Source organism: Caloenas nicobarica, chromosome 7 (genome assembly GCF_036013445.1).
Source record: "Caloenas nicobarica isolate bCalNic1 chromosome 7, bCalNic1.hap1, whole genome shotgun sequence".
Lineage (NCBI taxonomy): Eukaryota > Metazoa > Chordata > Aves > Columbiformes > Columbidae > Caloenas > Caloenas nicobarica.
Window position 1 is genome coordinate 24,991,672 of NC_088251.1, and position 18,335 is coordinate 25,010,006.

Below are 18,335 nucleotides of genomic sequence, written 5' to 3' on the forward strand. Positions count from 1 at the left end.
AAGTTTTTCATATGTCAGTGGAGAACAGATATATGTTAGTAAATTTGACAATGTTAATTTTGATCAATTGACTCTCTGGATTATATCTTTCTGATGTTTTAAGTATACATGCTACCTTCAGTAAAATACAGTTATATGTAAATATCTGTTCATTCATTTTTATTTACCTGAAACTACCCCAAAACATGAGGTTGCTCAATATCTTTTTGGTAGTGCATGGATGACTGACTGCACAATATAGCAATACTGTGACCTAGATAAGGAATACCATATTCTAGCTTTCCATAAAGCATTAAAAGTGAGCTAAGGTTTTGATCATGAATTGTAGGTCTTCCATATTTTGCTGAACTTAAAGATATTTTATGGAGAATCTCATAGTTGGAGGTTTGAACTGTAAGACAATTTGTGAACTGACTCTTTGGAGCAGCACTAATTCCTTACAACTGTTCATTTTTTACTCATTTCTGCTGTTCAGTGACACTTATTTATCTCCTGCTTTCAATTATCACACATGTTGGACTCAAATTATGTTTCTTGGGTGGACACAGCATTAGAAAGTTTGATGGCTAATACCTTTCCATGTTATTAGAATATATAAAGTATTCTTTCTAATAAATTTTCAGTATACAAAAACTTCAGTAGAGGATCAGAGATATTTCCTGTAGCTTTCTAGAACAGTTAGCTATCTTCTCTGAGAACCACATTGAAAAAAACAATCAATCAGCATTAGAGTCTGAACCATTGTTACACTGTATGTATTTATTGGTAGGCTGCTTGCTAAGTGGCATTGCTCCACAGTTTGCTTTGCACATCTTAAAATTGAGTTGGCTTCCATTACTGCTGAAGTCGTAAATGGACATAACTTTAAACTCTTAATCTAGACCCAGCATTTATACAGTAGATGATGCTTGAATTTGTATAACCATCAGTCTTTTGTGAGAAAAAATGGGGGATCTTATTTAGATGGAAGAGGTTCAGTAAAAGACTCTAAACTAAGCCGATAAAGGCATACAGAGATGCCCAGCAAGTACAGTACAGAAAAAAGGCAAGGGTGACAACATTTTAGCAGCACTATATGAAGGCTAAGAACTAGAATCATTAGAGATGCACACTGGGAGAGTTCTTTTAAGAATTTTCCTTATCAGTAGCCTCAGTTATGTCCTTATTTGTTCTTATTTTCAAGGTTACATTTTAGACAGCACTAAAGGTGAGACTCATATCATCTGTCTTAGAATGGAAGCTACTTTCAATAACTGTCTCTCTCTTTCCTTGAAATCATGACATGAATCTCAATAACTAAAAGGAGATCATGGAATCATAGAATCGTTTCAGGTGGAAGAGACTCTCAGGATCATCCAGTCAAACCATATCCTAACATAACTCTACCACTAAACCACATCCCTAAGAACCTCGTCGAAATGCCTTTTAAACACCTCCAGAGATGGTGACTCTACCACTTCTCTGGGCAGCCTGACAACTCCTTTTGTGAAGATTTTTTTCTTAATATCCAATGTAAACCTCCCTTGGCACAACTTGAGGCCATTTCCTCTTGTCCTATCTATAACTTGCTACTTGGCAGAAGAGTCCAACTCCCTCCATGCTACAACCTCCTTTCAGGTAGTTGTAGACAGCGATGAGGTCTCCCCTCAGCCTCCTTTTCTCCAGGCTAAACAGCCCCAGCTCCCTTGACTGCTCCTCATATGATGTGTGCTCTAAGACATCTATTAATAATATTTAGATTGATAAAGTTAGGTGAGATGAATCCCATTATCAGTGACCTATCGAACAGTTCATCTCTGCATCAATAAATGTCTGATTCAATAAAACTCTTTTTTGTTGTGGTGGTGGTGTTTTGTTGTTTTTTGTTGTTGTGCTGGGGTTTTTCTCTTGGTTTTTGGTTGGGTTTTGGTTGGTTTTTTGTTTGTTTGTTTTGTTGGTTGGTTGGTTTGTTTTTTCAGATTTATGGCTACCCTCGTAACTGCAATCATCCTTGTCTAAAAAAAAAAGAAAATATCAATTCTTGAATTAAATGAAACACAAACAGCAAAATTTTGACTAAACAAACAACAAAAACTGTAACAACTCCATTTTAAACCTTGTGGTAGATGTACTGTACCATTCCCCGTGCGACTGAAACAGTAGCAATATCATCTAGTAATCAGGAAGTTATAGTATTGTTTGAGTATTATTAATACATTATCTAAAACAAGACTATGTGGTACTACTGACTATAGCTACCACATTTTAAAATAAAACCAGCTATTATTCTTGATTGTTTCATGCTATGCCCAGATGAAATGCACTACTGTTAGCATAATGGTCTTTTAAAATGTGCCGTGTCATTCACACAACTATAAAATTAGAATTACAAAATTAGTTTGAGACAGCTTTTTTTTTTTTCAGGGTATGTTTCAAAGTGGAGTATGAGGGTAGGTGCACAAATCCCACAGTGGGAGTTGTGTGTTTCACACTGATTGTAACTCATAAGTATTGCTTCTTTCTTCTGGGCTCCATCATTTACATTAGTTTAGATCCATATTGCTCTACACAGAAAAATCCAGTAAGACACTAAAAAGAATACAAGGCAAAAGACACAGTGCACATTACATGCTATAGTATATTAAAGCTTAATTACTACAAGCATATAAAAGGTTGCTCCCAGGAGTTAAGTTCTTTACAATAGCAAATACTAAGTCATGGTCTACAGGATGTGCGTAAGGTATTTTATTGAGGCATAGTCCAAACTAGTTCAATGGTGCTGGTGAATTGAATACACTTTGAAACAATTAAACTATTCCTTCTGGTTCCAGAAGTGATTATCAGTACAATGTAGCAGCACAATATACTTTATTCTGGGAGCAAGCAACTTCACTTAGTACAACATTTCTTCATATTGCTCATCATGCCAGCGTTAACATGCCTTCACCACAAGATAATATATACTTAAAAGCAAGAAGCAAAGTAGAGGTGCAACAACTGCAGATCCTTGAAGATGCTAAGTGTTGCAGTAACTTCTCTGCAGTTGGATCATATCAATAATGCCAAACTGACAGGAAGCCACCTCTCTTTTCACACATCTACTCAGAAACCACAGGAGAATAAGACTAAAAATAAAACAAATATAACACATACAACACACACAACAGAACAGATATGGGAAGTAAAGTTTAGAGAGTATGATGAAGGAGGAAATGGAAATGTTTAGACAACGAGAATGGGTCTCCAAAGAGCATCACTGACAGTCAGACAGAGCGCTATAAGCAATTAGAAAAACAAAGGTAGGAGGGGGAAAAGATGAGAAGGGGAGAGGAGAGGATATGGAAGAGCATGCCTGATTTCCTTCATCCAAACCAATAGCAGCAAGAGAGAACAAAGGCTAGAGAGGGGCTCACAGCATGGTGTACCAAAAGAAAATGCAGAACATGCCGTCCCAAAGGAAAACCAAAACTGGGAAACAAATACATTCAGTAACATCTTAATAAATGAGCTTAATAAATGTCATTAAAATGAATGTGACATATAGTACAAACTATCCAAGACACTTTCACTGGAACAGTACAATAGCTTTAATGAGTACTGTATTATGAATAACTGGGCTGAAAACAGGACCAGCGTTGCAAAGAATCAAGTATTTGGTGGTTGTTCATGAAAGGTGAGACTACAAGAGAACAGGAACTATTGTATTTTAAGACATGTTTTGAAGAAAGACTCTGGGGAAAGAAGGACATTGATGAAGGTGTGAATATGGAGACAATATGGCAGCATAAGTGCTGGTAAAGACGAAATATACATCGTCATGATACAGTAGAGATGAAAAAGGAAGAGGGGAGATGTTAACAGTAAAGTCTGGGTTTGAAATGTAACCATGTGATACACCAATGACTCCACAGGGGACAAAAAAAAGCCTAAAAAACTTATACTGTTTTATTTTGTACTTCCTGCAAAGAAGTTAGTGCGTGAGACACAAGAACCAATGGAGAGACAAAACACTATTCTCTCTCCTCTTTGATATTGGGGGCTCATATATAAATACACACACAAATATATATATATACACACATAGACAGATGAATATATATATGCATATATGTGTGTGTATATACAGAGAAAGATAGACAAAGATGTTATCTTCCTGTATTCTTGGCAAGGAATTAGTCCTGAAGTTAGAAGGAGTGGAGGTAGGATTGAGGTTGGAAGGAAAGGTAACGAAGAGGGCATACCGCTTTCGGCTTCTGCAAACGACAAGAAAAAAATTGCAAATCAAACACTTCGATAAGATAACAGCTGACACCAAAGCAAAAGCAAAAAAACCCTTTATTTAAAAGTCTTCAAGGCTCAAAGGTTTTTCTGCTGAGAATGAGAACAAATATATGGATAGACAAAGAGAAAATTTAACAAGAGGAGTAAACACAGGGTGCAGGAGGGAAGAATCCTGGTTAAGCTTTCCTTCTTGCTTACTCATGTAGAAAAAAGAAAAAAAATATAGGGGAAAAAAGAAAGGCAAAAATATCTCTAAAAGGGATCTCAGATGAGTTTGAATGTCTGCATTTTGAACTGATATTTTTTGCTGTCTGTTCAGCAAGCTCTGCTGAGAATTTTTCAGTTTGATGTTCCTTTACCATTTTTCTACAGAATAATCAAAACCTCTCTACAAGTGAACTAAGACCATTTTTTAAACTAAAGTAAATACTTACATCATAGACACAAAAACTTATTTAAGAAGTGCTTCCTGCTCTTAATAACCGATCATAATATTCCCAGATACTAATTAGAGATAAAGGAATGGCTAACTCATATTGTGACCTGGAACTACTGAAGTGCAAACATTAGTAGCTGGTCAGAAACACACTAAATTCAGTCACATTTTGTAAACTCAGAGGTTTCTTTGTAACTGAGCAGCAATTTAAACATTAATAAATATATAAATGTAAAGGGTTAAAAAAATCATGGCTATTTTAATTAATCTTTAAGATACTCTGGTGAGAAATAGTTGCATAAAAAGATAAACATACTATAGACACTTAACACGTTATTTGAAAACTAGTTTGTAATTGTCATATCCATGACTATATTACCTATATTTAGGCTTGAAAAATTTTAAATTCTGCTTTCAAGGAATCTTGTAAAATTATAAATTGTTTATAATTAACAATCTAATACTGTCAAAACTTGTTTTCTAGGTGAGCTTACTGTTTTCTGTAGCTTTATTAGGAGTCAGGAAAACAGGAGAATAAACCCAATTGCAAGCAGGAAGCTCAGCTGCTGCTGAAACATACATTAATATTGGCTTGGATAGAGTTCTGATGATTTATAATTACTATTGATCTCAAATTCCCTACAATAGAGTTAACATAATCTGGCGGTAAATTAGAAAGCTTTAGAAAACCAACATCTAGGAGAATGCCTAGGGGGGGAAAGTGCACAGGTAAATGAGGAATTATACCATTCTACATGTAATGAAGACATTAACAAAATAACTGAAAATTCTATCATTGACTTGAAATGGTACCAGGATTTATCCTTAGCACTGAGGTGTAAATTTAGAGAGTGAATTAGGAAATCTCAAACAACCTCACATTACCACTTGGGACAGCTGCACACACTTCTGAATTAATTTTGTGTTACTTTAGCTCTGAGTGCAAAATGATGAAGGCAGGTTAAACTAATCTTAAAAGGAAACTCCTGATGTAAGTAAAAAATCAGATATATAATTTATTTATAGAGATATTCTATTACAATTAGTAACAAAAATTAAACTGGTGGGTGTAACATTTTTCTCATGTCTTAGGCAGAAAGAATGCTTTGAAAATTTCCTCTGCTTCTGAAAATACCAGTCCTAGACCTGTCTCAGCTATGGCTCAAAATACTAGCACTGAATAAAAGGGTGCCGCCTACATAATACGCTACATTTTTATTCATATTTTTCATTGCTGCTCTAAATTGTAAACTATGCAAAACTTCTCAATAGCTTTACAAAATATTAATCTAAACTATAATAATAAAATAAATCAGCACATATCTACTGTTGGCAAGCCTCATAAAGAGTGAAAGCTAAAAGGCTACCATGATCAGTTCCACCTACATCTTTATGAAAATCACTAATGAAGAACTTATGATATGAAGTAGAATAAAATAACTCCAAAATCAACATCAACAAACATAACTGGTAAGTGACAAATTCATCTTGTTCAAAGACAGCTTGCACTTGCAAACCATGTTCTAATTTTTATCTTAATTCCTCATCTTTTCATTTAATAAGATGCAAGGAAATCCAAGTATACTTGAGAAGTGAGAAACTGATGTTTTGTTCCATTACTTTTCTGGTTAGACTAAAAGGCTCCAGCTTAGAAACCCACAAACATGTACTGAAAAGATTTGGGTTGAAGAGCACAGGAACAAGTAGAACAGTAAGATATGCTGCAGGTAGCTCTGTTGTTCATCCAACAGTGACAATAAAGTTATCACTGGTTAATAAAGTCAGCAGACATCACTGTGGATCACAGTTATAAGAAAATGTGAATATCTAGGCTACATGCTCTCCTTTTGTTACATACATATTCACAAAATAGAGCTGTTAACATCCCTTTGTTAGTAGTGTTTCCTGCAATTTTTAGGCCTTTTTTTCAATCAAATTAATTAATTGTGAACTGTTACCTGAATGGCTTTAAGTAAGAAGAAATATATGATTTTATCACATTGTGTTACTTTTTGTGGCGTCCTCTGCATCACCTTGTGATTAAGAACTCAATCCAACTCCCACTGAAGTTAGTGCAAAGAATGATTATCTGTGAATTATCTGTTATTACTAAAAAAGACTGTAATATTAGCACTTATGTAAGTAAATGACAACCGAAGTAATGACAACCTAATGTTGAGCAGTAATTCTTAGGAGAACCAACAGAAACCAGATATTTTCTAATATTAGAAATACAAAATCTGGTAAATAGTTCCACTGCTGTTCCTATTGTATTTTTCTTTTTTTCTAGGAAAAGATTAAACTGTTCAGAGAGAAAAGAATAATAAATAATTTCCTTTATGTTAACTAATGTGGAACGAGTTCATTCAGTGGAAAAGTATTTTAAGAGCCCATGGCAGCCAGAAACATTTTTTAAAAAATTCTATTATTTCAAAAAAAAAAAAAAAAAAAGGGCATTTCTTTATCAGCACGGTGTGGACAAAAATAATATCCAAGAGCACATACACCACTTCACATGTTGCTTTATAACATAAGAAAGAAACTGGCAAAACCAAGGGCATGGAAATACTATTATAAACCGTTCTAACATTGCATTTTCCATGTAAAATGCCCCACGTAGGTTTTATAGATATTTTTAATAAAGAAAAATGACAACAGATATTAATAAACACTAAAAGAAACTTTCAAAACCTGAGAAAGTTTGGCGTGAGATCAAATGACAGATTTGGTTCCCCTGTGAAGAGAACAACTGCCCTCAAAAGTTTTATGTAATTAGTGGCCAAAAATAAGATGAACAAATATGTGCTGTTCCAGATTTACACAGTAGTACAGAACATGATTTTTGACAGAGGAAAATGAAATTCAGCTCACAGTCAGTAATATTATATTTTTATTATAAGCTCCTCTACATGTTGCAGAGCACATTTATAACATTTTTGTTATACAAAAGGAATGTTGTATAAAGCACTGATGGAAAAGTTGATAGAAGATTGACTCAAATGTTCACTCAGATTTTTACGAATTTTTGTACAAAAACCAACAAGAAATACTTCTTTTCCTGTCTGTGAATATGTATGAATAATTTTTTTTTTTTTTTAGTTTTTATTTTTGGTTGAGGAAAGGAGTCAACTAGTTGCTAATTTCAAGGCTAAACTAACCTTTTCCAATTTCATTATGTTATCCATATATGCAAGCTTTGTCAGAACAGATACCATATAAATGCATCACATCTGTTTTCCACTTTTCCATTTCCAGCAAAATAAGTTGAACCTCCAATCAAAACTGATAGACTATGAACAAAAACATTGTAAATTTTTGTTTAAGTAAAAATGAATTGCTCTTCTGGAGATAGGACTTATGTATCACTGTCCCCTCACTTTCTCCTAAATGTTCTGACTTAAATACTTTTAGAAAAGAAGAATGGAGCAGAAGTAAAAGCCTTTCAGCACTGTGAAATGGTGTAATGTGATGGCATGCTAATTATACTCTGAAATGTTTAAAAAATATAGGAATAATTATGTTCATTCTGAAAAAAAAACAGGCAAAATTATTGACAGTGCATGCCAAAACTTCAAAATTTGTAGGCATTGGACATACCTGCTTTCTCGTTTTTCCGACTTGTATTCTATGGCTATCATTAAGAGCTTTAGTTTCGCAAACACCAGTCTGCAAGAAGAGAAGAGACCAAGAGTCAGTCCTTTTTAACAACCAACATCACATATAGAGATGGCTGCAGGGTAGGTATTTTTTTTGAGAACACATATAAAGATCTTTTCCCACTTTTTTCAGGTAGGTTTACACAGAACATATATTAATGTTTTTCTATTTTGAAGATAATGAACACATATTGCCTAAAAATATAAACTTACAAGTTGAGAACAGGAGCATAAACTTAACTTATCTTCCTTGGTTTCCTAGTATTTGACAATCTGTCTATATATGTATCTTCCTAAACAGGGAGAAATCAAAAAAGAAATACCAATACTACCCTAGTATTAGACATCAATATCTCATTCTTATCTATAGATTTACTAAGAATACTTAAGTGGTAACATAAATAGGTATACATGCATTTGGTCATGTAATTAAACATTAGGATAAATAAGTCTCACTATTTAACTGTATTCTGCAAATGTAGTTTGATTTGATTAAAATGAGAAAGATCTTCTTCCTGCTTTTTTCCTAGATACATAAAGAACCTTGTAATAAGAAGTTAGAACACTTTTAATCTCACATTATTATGTAGAAGTCCACAAAAACTGTCAATGACAGTACATGAGGCATTAATTTGTATTTCATTTTCAACTGCCAGCATCATCTGCTAACTACTGATGAACACAGATGGTCATGAACAAAGGGTCTTAAGAATTCGAATCTGTTTCTACCTACCCAGAGAGAAATAGTTGTTTTTGACATTAAACTTACTTCTTTACTGGTAAGACTATCATTGACATAAATTAACCAGAGATAACTGCTGTATTATTTGCATGTGAAAGTACTGGGATATTTAGAATTTAAAGACATTATCATTCTCCTTTCTGAGCAGCAAAACATGAAGATATAACCTTGATTAGTTCTTAATTATTTAATATTGTACCAAACATTAAAAAACCCCAGAAAAATCTATGATAAGGAAGATTTTTTTATTTTCAAACTTTTTTTATAATTGAAATCTTGTACTCCATAAAACATTCAGGTTTGGTTTTTTTTTCTTCAGGGCCAGTTATAACATTTTTTGCTGGACTACTTGTGACAAAGGAATAAGTACTTTCCTCAAGAGAAAAAGTACTTTCAATGTACTTCCATACCTTGGTTCAGCTGCAGTTAGCAAAAGTATTTTGATATATGATATATCACATTGCTATTCATCTAATGAAAAATATATGGAAAAATAGCATTCATTATTAAAAAGTAGTATCTTACAATAGTATCTTAAGCTGAGCTAGTTACAATAACAGAATTCCTTCATGAAGATATTATTTTTGTCTTATTTTCAAACTACTTTTAATGCACATTGGCAACTGGTGCTTTCTTCGGTACTTGCTAGCATTCTGTGTTCCTTAGGGGTTGGAAGTATGAGGATATCAGGTACTACTTGAATTTTATGGAGAAGCAGTGTCTAAAACCAGCACAGTCAATGAGGTCTGTACGTTGGAAAATAAATTATCATAACATGTATTTAATAACCCAAATATCCTTTTTAAAGGTTTTTTACTTTCAGGCTCAGCTGATTTCCAGTCACATGACACTGGCAAAAGCATGGGAACCTTCTGCTTTCAACCTACAGCTGGGGTTCTTCCAGATGCTGAGTACTCATGTATTGCTCAGTCAGGAAAAAAAATTAAGCAAATACTACAACAGTAGAATTTCACAGAACTATTCAAAAATTTAAAGGCAGCACTGATGTAAGCGGTTATCTGTAAAATTATACATATGTCACTAAGATTTTTGGGGTTCTTCTTAAAATATTTGAGATGTATTTTATAGGTACCTTACTTACTAGATCATTACATGCACTTGTACTATTGCATTAGAATTGCTGGACCTTTTAAAATATGCTACAGAAGAGACAGAGGAAGTTAGAGAAGGAATCAGAAATTAGAGCTGCTAAGAAATCAAAAACCACAGAAAGCACTGGCGGCATTGTAATATTATTTGCAACTCCTGTAGTTTTATATAAATTAGGAAGAATTCATTGGCTACAAGTACTGGAAAATTTGCTCAAAAAGTAAGAGCCCTTAACTACTATTACAGTTATTTCCACTAATAATACTGTTTATCTTACATGACTGTTGACTTGTTATTTACATCTCAGAAAGACAGAAAAAAATTTGGGCATTCTGTGAAAGGATATAAAACCCTAACAGGCCAGCTCAGAAATATAGAAGAATGAAAAAAATACGGATGTGCCATGTGCATGTATACTCAAGCAGATGTTTCTGGATCTGTGATTGCTATGTATCTTACATTCATGTGGAGCAGAAGTAACTCCACTGAAATAATGGAATCATTAGCTTAATGAAAACTGAACAATACCAGTGATGAGTTTAGTTTACTGGACAGGCTTTAGTTAAGCAGGCAGTTTGATGTCAGATTACAATTTTAACCATAATCTCAGCTGTGAAGAGACACAGAGATACTACAATATTCAAGGTATGTTTTGCGGTCTAATCGACCTGACCAATAAAATGAAACACGATTAAATTTTGTATTTTGCAAGTTATGAATCACTGGCTACAAAGCAATACTCATTGCCAGGTTTGGTGCATTAAAAACGTTCATGCTTACTGCCAGAACACTGAGGAATGCACTTTTTAATTTCTTTACTCAGAGTCAGGAATGAATAGATGTATTGGAGAGAGTTTTGAAACTGATGAAATGCATTACATAAAAACAATACCTAATGCACCTGCATGGCGGCACTTTAAATGTACTTTAGTACTTCAGTCAACATTTCCCTGATGTATCTGAATACCATATAAAAGTTTTGAACTCTCTGCTTTTGCTTTGTTACTTCATGATATGATGCTGTTTTATCTTTGAAGGCTCATTGTGTGAAGTATCTGGAAAACATTCTTGTCCCTCCAGTCTTTAAATGATCTTCTGGTTGAAGTTTACACAGATTAGCTTCCTGTCTCCAACAGGGTAAGATATGGGAAAATAAATAAAATAATAAAATAAAATAAGCTATCAGCTCTGTCATGTGCAGAAGCTAAGCATTTGGTATGGGTCTTTTAAGCACTTAACAAGGACCTAACAAAGTTTTTAGCAATAATTTTGTTGAATATTACTCATTGATGGCCGTGGACACAACCTTTTTTTCTTCTCCTTAAGAGATCAAGATCTTATGGGGCTATTCGAATGCCAAAATTCCACTCACTCCACGCTTCTTTCTTTCTTTGAATGAGTGACTTAAAAAATAGAGCCAACAGCAAATGGGTCTGATTTAACATGTATTAAGTGGACACCTTCCATAGCGTGGCTGATGCACTCGATCCACCACCTCCAGCCAAACCAGCAGAACCCTAAATTACTCCCCCGCGACAAATATGCTGTTTCTACTGCTAGGTCAAGTGTGAATCCATAGACGTACTAGCCTCACTAGGAAAATCTTTGGGTGGAGAATGGTGGGCCTAGAACCTGGAAGAAGGTTAGCTTTGCGTTAGTAAATATTAGAAGGCTCCCTAGCAGACTCTGTACTAGTACAGGATGGTTTGGTTAGTCTCCTCTTCAATTAGCATCATCCAAACCTGGTCCAACAATATCCAAGTGCACAGAATTATAGGAATTACATTCACACATTGAAAATATATTGGTAGGAATATGTTCACACAGTCCACACACACATATTCAGAGTTATAAATAAAACTTGTGGACTGACAATAACTTAATGTTTCTGTCTAATTCTTCACCCTGGTGTTGACAAGGAAAGCTTCAAATTCTTCAAAACTATTGAGTGTCCCATCCCCACTGAAACAGGAGATGTTTCTGCACTTTCTTTATGTTTGTTATCCAAAGTGTATGGCAGCCTGTTTATCAAAGAATCACATTCCTGGACCAGCAATCAAGACCAATAACCTGAGGAGGTAGCACATCTCATTTAGTTTCAGGGTTTTAAAACATCATTGACTGCATGGATTTTAAAAACTAAATTACGAAAACTATTCTTGAAGTCTGCATATTTTGTGGGTAGTTCATCACATTAAGCCTTCACAAACCCACGCAACAGACTTTTTGCTGTCCTTTGGTTCTTCTGGAAATTGAATGGCCAGTTCTTACAGTAATGAAAATACCTATGCACCCAACTCTTTAATATGCAACATTACATTTTAATTTTCAATGTGCTTTAATTAACCTGAATTTAATAGAGTTATTAAAATTTGAGATAAATATTTTTTCTTTAATTTAAACTAGGAAAAAGTTAATTAAGCCTCCAGATAATCAAATGTTTGAGGAGAGCTCCAAAGATTAGACATGTTTCTAAATCTCAATAAATGCCCTTTCTTTACGCTTATTTTATCTCAGCTCTACCAGCACAGTTAAATGAATGTCAGCTTTATGTCAAATGTAGTATTAGCCACAAGTTTCTAACACCTTCTATAGAAACTCAGCTTTGTTTGACAACAGTTTGGTGTGGAGATGTAGTTTTCATTATTGTAGTCAGTGTAAGCAGCACAAATTATCTTTCATTCTCAATAAAACACACATTTCTAGAACATCTTATGAGATTTTCTGTTTCAGGATATTCAGGCAAAAATTTTTATTTATAGTAATAAACATTTTCCCTCCATAACCTAGTAACAGTCTGGTTAACACAGTGGAAGGAGGGGTTGTGAGCCTCTCCATTATTATTAGCATTGTTATTATATTAGTGAATTGAAAACTGGGCTCTGTCATAGCTACATCCCATAAAAAGATGGACTTTTAAATGGATAACATTTGTCTGACAGTTGTTTCTCCCTCATTCTTATGTCATAACCTATGTTTATGCTACTGTAAAAATCAGAAAAGGTGGGAGAAGTGAGACGAGTTAAAGCAAAATCATTCTCCTTTACATAAGAGATGATATCTTTCTTCTTCCTTGATTTCCTCCTCTAAGAATGGAGTTTGCAGAAGTTTTTCTATTTTATCTGGTTAGATATCAAACTCTTCAGAGCAGGGTCTGTTTCTTTTTAAGCATTTCAACAGTGCCCAGCAAAAGCTTTCCACAGCCTTTGGTACCTTTTGGTATGGCTGTAATGAAGAACAATGCCAAAAGAAGAGGAGATATGACTATTATAGTGTTAAACTATCCTGACTATGTTTGTGGCCACAGTATTGTGAATACGAATCTCTCATTCACAGAATTATTCTAGGACAAATATAAGAATTTTCAGTCTCTAGAAATAAATCTGTAGCATGGCTTATGCTATGGTTATATAGTATGTGCTTCATATACTCCTTTTTCATTACAGAATAGACATCTTTTTCTGACATATTTCACTTGTTAAAATTGGTTTGCAGTCAGCTCTACAGAGCTCTGGGCGACACACTACTTATGTGACTCCACTACATCTCTTTCAATTAATGAATTGTTTCCTTGGAAAGGGACATAAGCCAAGACAGTGATGCTGACAATCACTATTCAAAGAATGGGAATCAGAACAAACAATAGGACAGCACTTATGAGTAAATAACTCAATTTAAATGGATTAGTGATTAATTTGTTCAACACTGAAAACATTTGTGCTTTCATTTACAATCACTTAATTCCAAATCTCTTCTGAAAACAGGCATTACAATGTTTGGAATACTTCCATGCAGTGATTGCTTTAATGTTTACTTTATTGGATTCCATCTGATGGAGCAACATTAGGACTGTAGCAGAGTCGAAAGATCTCCTGCAGAAACCCTAGACTTCACTTGAGAGAAGGCAAATACTTATGCATATTAATATGTATTTCTACTTACTCACAAACTGCAGGGAATGACAAACCCACAAAGGCACTAGACAGATACTCTGTATACATTTCATTTGCAACTCCTTCCAGGTAGTATTTCTGCCACGTATCCTCTTCAATCTAAAACAAAGAAACACAGATGCAGAGTTCTGAGTAAAACCAAAAGTTTTCTTTAAAATTTAAAAATGACTGCTTAAACATGAATCAAATTTTAACAAATAAGTCAGTACACTATTATGGCAATTAATATTGCTTATTTTTACAGGATTGCGTGGAATGCCAAAAATAAAGAGTTCATGTCGTCAGTCAATCAAGGATCCTATGTAAAAATAATTCACGCAATTCTTGGCAAGCATATTCAGCATGAGGTGATATAAGTTTGTAGAGAGCCTGAGGAAAAAAAGTTTCTCAATTTTCTCTTTTTCAAAATTCTCTATTGTCATATTGTTCTTTGAGTCTAACAACATTTCAATTATTTTCACCTTCTTTAGAAGTTGATTAGCAGTCAAAACTAATCATTTAAAACTTTTTTTTCTTCATCTATAACTGACAAGGAAATATGAGAAACATATATTGAAACAATTTATTCAATGGTCATCAGTGCTTTAAACAACAACTGGAGAAAACTTTTACTGCTAAATTCAGAGAGATTTTCTTGTTGAAGGTATGAAGTCAGAGATACTACAGGACTACCATCAAAAGCTCAATATATTTGCCTAAGCAGAAGTTTCTAATGATACCTGAGATGTACATGCAATCCCATGATCACATGTAGCTTGCACTTGCTGCCTTGGGGTCCGTGGATGCTATGTCATATCTATAAAGCTTATGTCGCAGACACTCTATAAGGTCTTTCAATCAGCAAACACCTGTATGAAAGTAGCTGGATCAAGCTGCTTAGTATCCATCAGCAGGAATAGCACTATAATTCAGAAGAGCAAATACAAAGCTAGCTGATATGATTGGAAATATGCCACATGCTGAAGTTGTTCACTGTTGAAATCCCAGTTCTCCATACTGTAGTTTGTGCCCTCATCCAAAGTTTGTTTGAAATCTGACTTTCATACCCAGTGAGACCTTCCTAGGAAAACTAGGGAAACCACCACAAATATGCAGCTTGAAATATGTATGACTTCACACCAAACAGTTGTTTCCCTATTTATTACATCACATTAAAAAAGAGCAAAAATTTCAATTGGGATGGAGCATTCCTACATGTAATTATCTCTTTGGTTTTATTCACTAATTGTACTACCCCGTTTCCCTGAAAATAAGACAGGGCCTTATATTAATTTTTTCTCCAAATCTTATTACTTTTTTACTTGTATAGCTGCCTGGACACTATTTAAATTGACTTTTCAATGAACTGTAACTAGGGCTTATTTTTGGAGTAGGGTTTACCTTTTGAGCATCCTTTAAAATCCTGAAAAATCATGCTAGGGCTTATTTTCAGGGAAACAGGGTATATAAATTGTGTGAACAGAGAAATTCATATTTGCAAGAATTATACACAGTGCCAAAAATGAAGGTATGACAATACAGTACATATAAAATTAGAGAGAAACATGTCAATTACTTCAGACTAGCAAAAATAATGTGATATATTTGTTTTCTTTACATTACCACATTTTCATTAACCAGAGTCTATACAACTAGATACTAAATAGGAAACAAGTAAAGAGAAAGAGATTGAGAGATCAGAGATTTTAATTTTTTTAAGTAAGGTGCATGATTTTACAGATAACGGAAACATTTTTCTTTTAATTTAGTTTATATCTAAAGGCTACATTTTATTCTTTACAAAAAAAATAAAGAAACTTGTAGCTCCACTGTTTAGGTAGCCCCGTTATACTCTTCATCTCACAGAGCAGAAAGTGAAACAACATTGAGTTTATATGTGAAGGCCAAAAAATTGACATAAAGAGAAAGTTGGGTTTGTTTTTTTTCATTTTGTTTTAAACTATTGGTAGAGAATGACGAAGCTAACTGAAAGGCTGAAGTACCAAATACTGACTGATTTGAGGAGGACTTGGTTAACTACATATATGTTAAACATTTCATAATCATTCTTTTTCTGATATACTCAGCTTTTACCAAAACTCCGTCTACATTGTGTAAAGAGATGAAGATACTAATCGTTCAGGAAACAGAGCTGTAGCCAGGCCCAGTGAGTGGCAAAAAGGATGCTTCAGGAACATCCATCCTCATAAATTACGGCAGGGAAGGCTCAAGTGCCTTAATCTCTACTGCTGATGTTTCTTGTCTAGAGTCCCAGAGCCAGTGTAATGGCAACCAGTTAAGTATGAACTGGAATTTATTTTGCCATTGCATAAAGAACTCTCAGCATTTCAGAAACTCTTATCAAAGAATTCAGTTCAATAAGACAAACAGCTTATTACTGCTTTAAAATTTTGTACAGCTGCATTACTGCATATGATGTCAAATGCCTTGGATAATACCCTTGTCAATGATTTCAAACATATGAAATGGCTCATGGCAGGAAAAAATAGCCCTGTGTATTCTTTATGGTAAAAGCATTATAGTATGGTTAGTAAGAGTGTGAGGTTTTTTATGAACAAATATTCCAAAGAGCAATATAAATGTACATTTCTGTCAGTATTCAAGAAAATAAATTAATACAAAGGAAGTAAGTGACTTGGGTAAAGGTATCCAAATTAATTTTTCAGCTATTCAGCAACAAATCAAATTGAAAAAAGCATCTTTAACCAACAATTTGTCTCTTGTGCCAAACTACAGCTGTTTTAAAACAGCATTAAAGCAACAAGTTCTTGCACAACATACAGGCCTTAAAGGAAATCTCACCATGTAAATTGAAAAGGATAAAAGGGATAAAAATTTAAGATGTGAAAAAATAAAGCACATCCTCTAACCACGAGGCAGCTCAGGTCTGCGGCCAACAACATACTCTATGGATTTATAATGTAACCAGCAACTGGCTTTCTGCCTCTTAAATTTATAAATGAACTCATGCCTACATAGATGTCATTCAAGACTTTTTTCTGGATATAATTCTATTTTTCCTTTAACTGGTTTGGTTGTTTCATTAGTTGTACTTCTTATTATTCTACTCTAAATTATGCTTCTAAACCAGGTATAATCAGATGAAAATGTTAAGTGTTTAACAAAACTTTTAAGCTGAGTAATTGATATTTTTAAATTTAAAATTAAATCTTTAGGAACTACTAAAATATTATGTTTTAGGAAATAAAATGTATACAGCACAAGCTGTAAAAGTAAACTACATTTTAAAAACAAAAGCTATAAAGGTTACATAGTCGCATTTATTCCCCAAGAGTCTAGAACAGATTTTTCTTGTTCCTTCTTACACATTTTTATTACAAACTTAATATTTTCTAAAAGTTTGAAGTTATATTTCTGTATTCCATCTTCTTACTCAAGTTCCAAGTCATGAAGCTTACAAAACCCTATAAAATAAGAACTCTACAGAAATGCAGTGATGTTGCTCGTCCTGCTCCTTTTCTTTCCTCTTTTGGAGAGCTCTCTTCATAGCCACTTCCTCTGCCTGCAGTTCCATAAGTCTCTACCTCTTCTGTAACATTTCATTACCTAACGTCATGCACAAGACCAACAGAACTTTCTCTAGGCTAATGTCCTGTGTATCTTGCTTTCTATTTCTCCCTCACTCCTTTGTCCAAATGGAAATACCAGCCTGCCTAACTGACAGGTACGAAAAGATGCACAACCACCAATTGACAGTACTTTCACTGACAGAGTTTTTTATCTTCCCCATCAGTGGTGTTACCACCTCCTTTCAAACTCCACTTTTAGGCTTATAACATGGTTATCTTTGCATCCTTCAACCCAGTCACTTATCCTATGCTTAAACTAGACAGACCTCTTGTATTCCCACTGATCAGGATAATCTGTGATAAAATGTCTAAATCATGTAAGAAAAAAAATCACCTTTAAAAGCTTTAAGAGACAGCAAGACCAGTTTCATGCCAAATTAGAATTTTATGGATAGTGAGTACCAAAAACAAGAGAGATGCAGTGCTGGCATACATACTGAGCACAACGAGTAAAACCAAGTTTATACTATACATTGCCAGGACATAAAGCAACAGCCACACTAAAAGGCTTCAGAAGGTGAATTACAGCTGAGCCTCTACAGTTGCAGAGGCCCATGTCAGGAGTACAGTGTCATAGCAGCACATATA

The 18,335-nt window shown here is 34.2% G+C and overlaps 1 protein-coding gene across 8 annotated transcripts in view; it reads right to left on the reverse strand.

Moving 5' to 3' along the window:
* KCNMA1 (potassium calcium-activated channel subfamily M alpha 1) overlaps window positions 1-18,335 on the reverse strand; it is a 468,790-nt gene that overhangs the window by 117,849 nt on the left and 332,606 nt on the right. For all 8 annotated transcript variants that reach the window (XM_065638846.1, XM_065638845.1, XM_065638841.1 and 5 more), the window contains exons 15-16: window positions 14,147-14,256; window positions 8,294-8,362 (exon numbers count right to left, since the gene is read on the reverse strand). In XM_065638846.1, coding sequence (XP_065494918.1) covers window positions 8,294-8,362; window positions 14,147-14,256 — 179 coding nt within the window. The remainder of the gene's footprint in view (window positions 1-8,293; window positions 8,363-14,146; window positions 14,257-18,335) is intronic.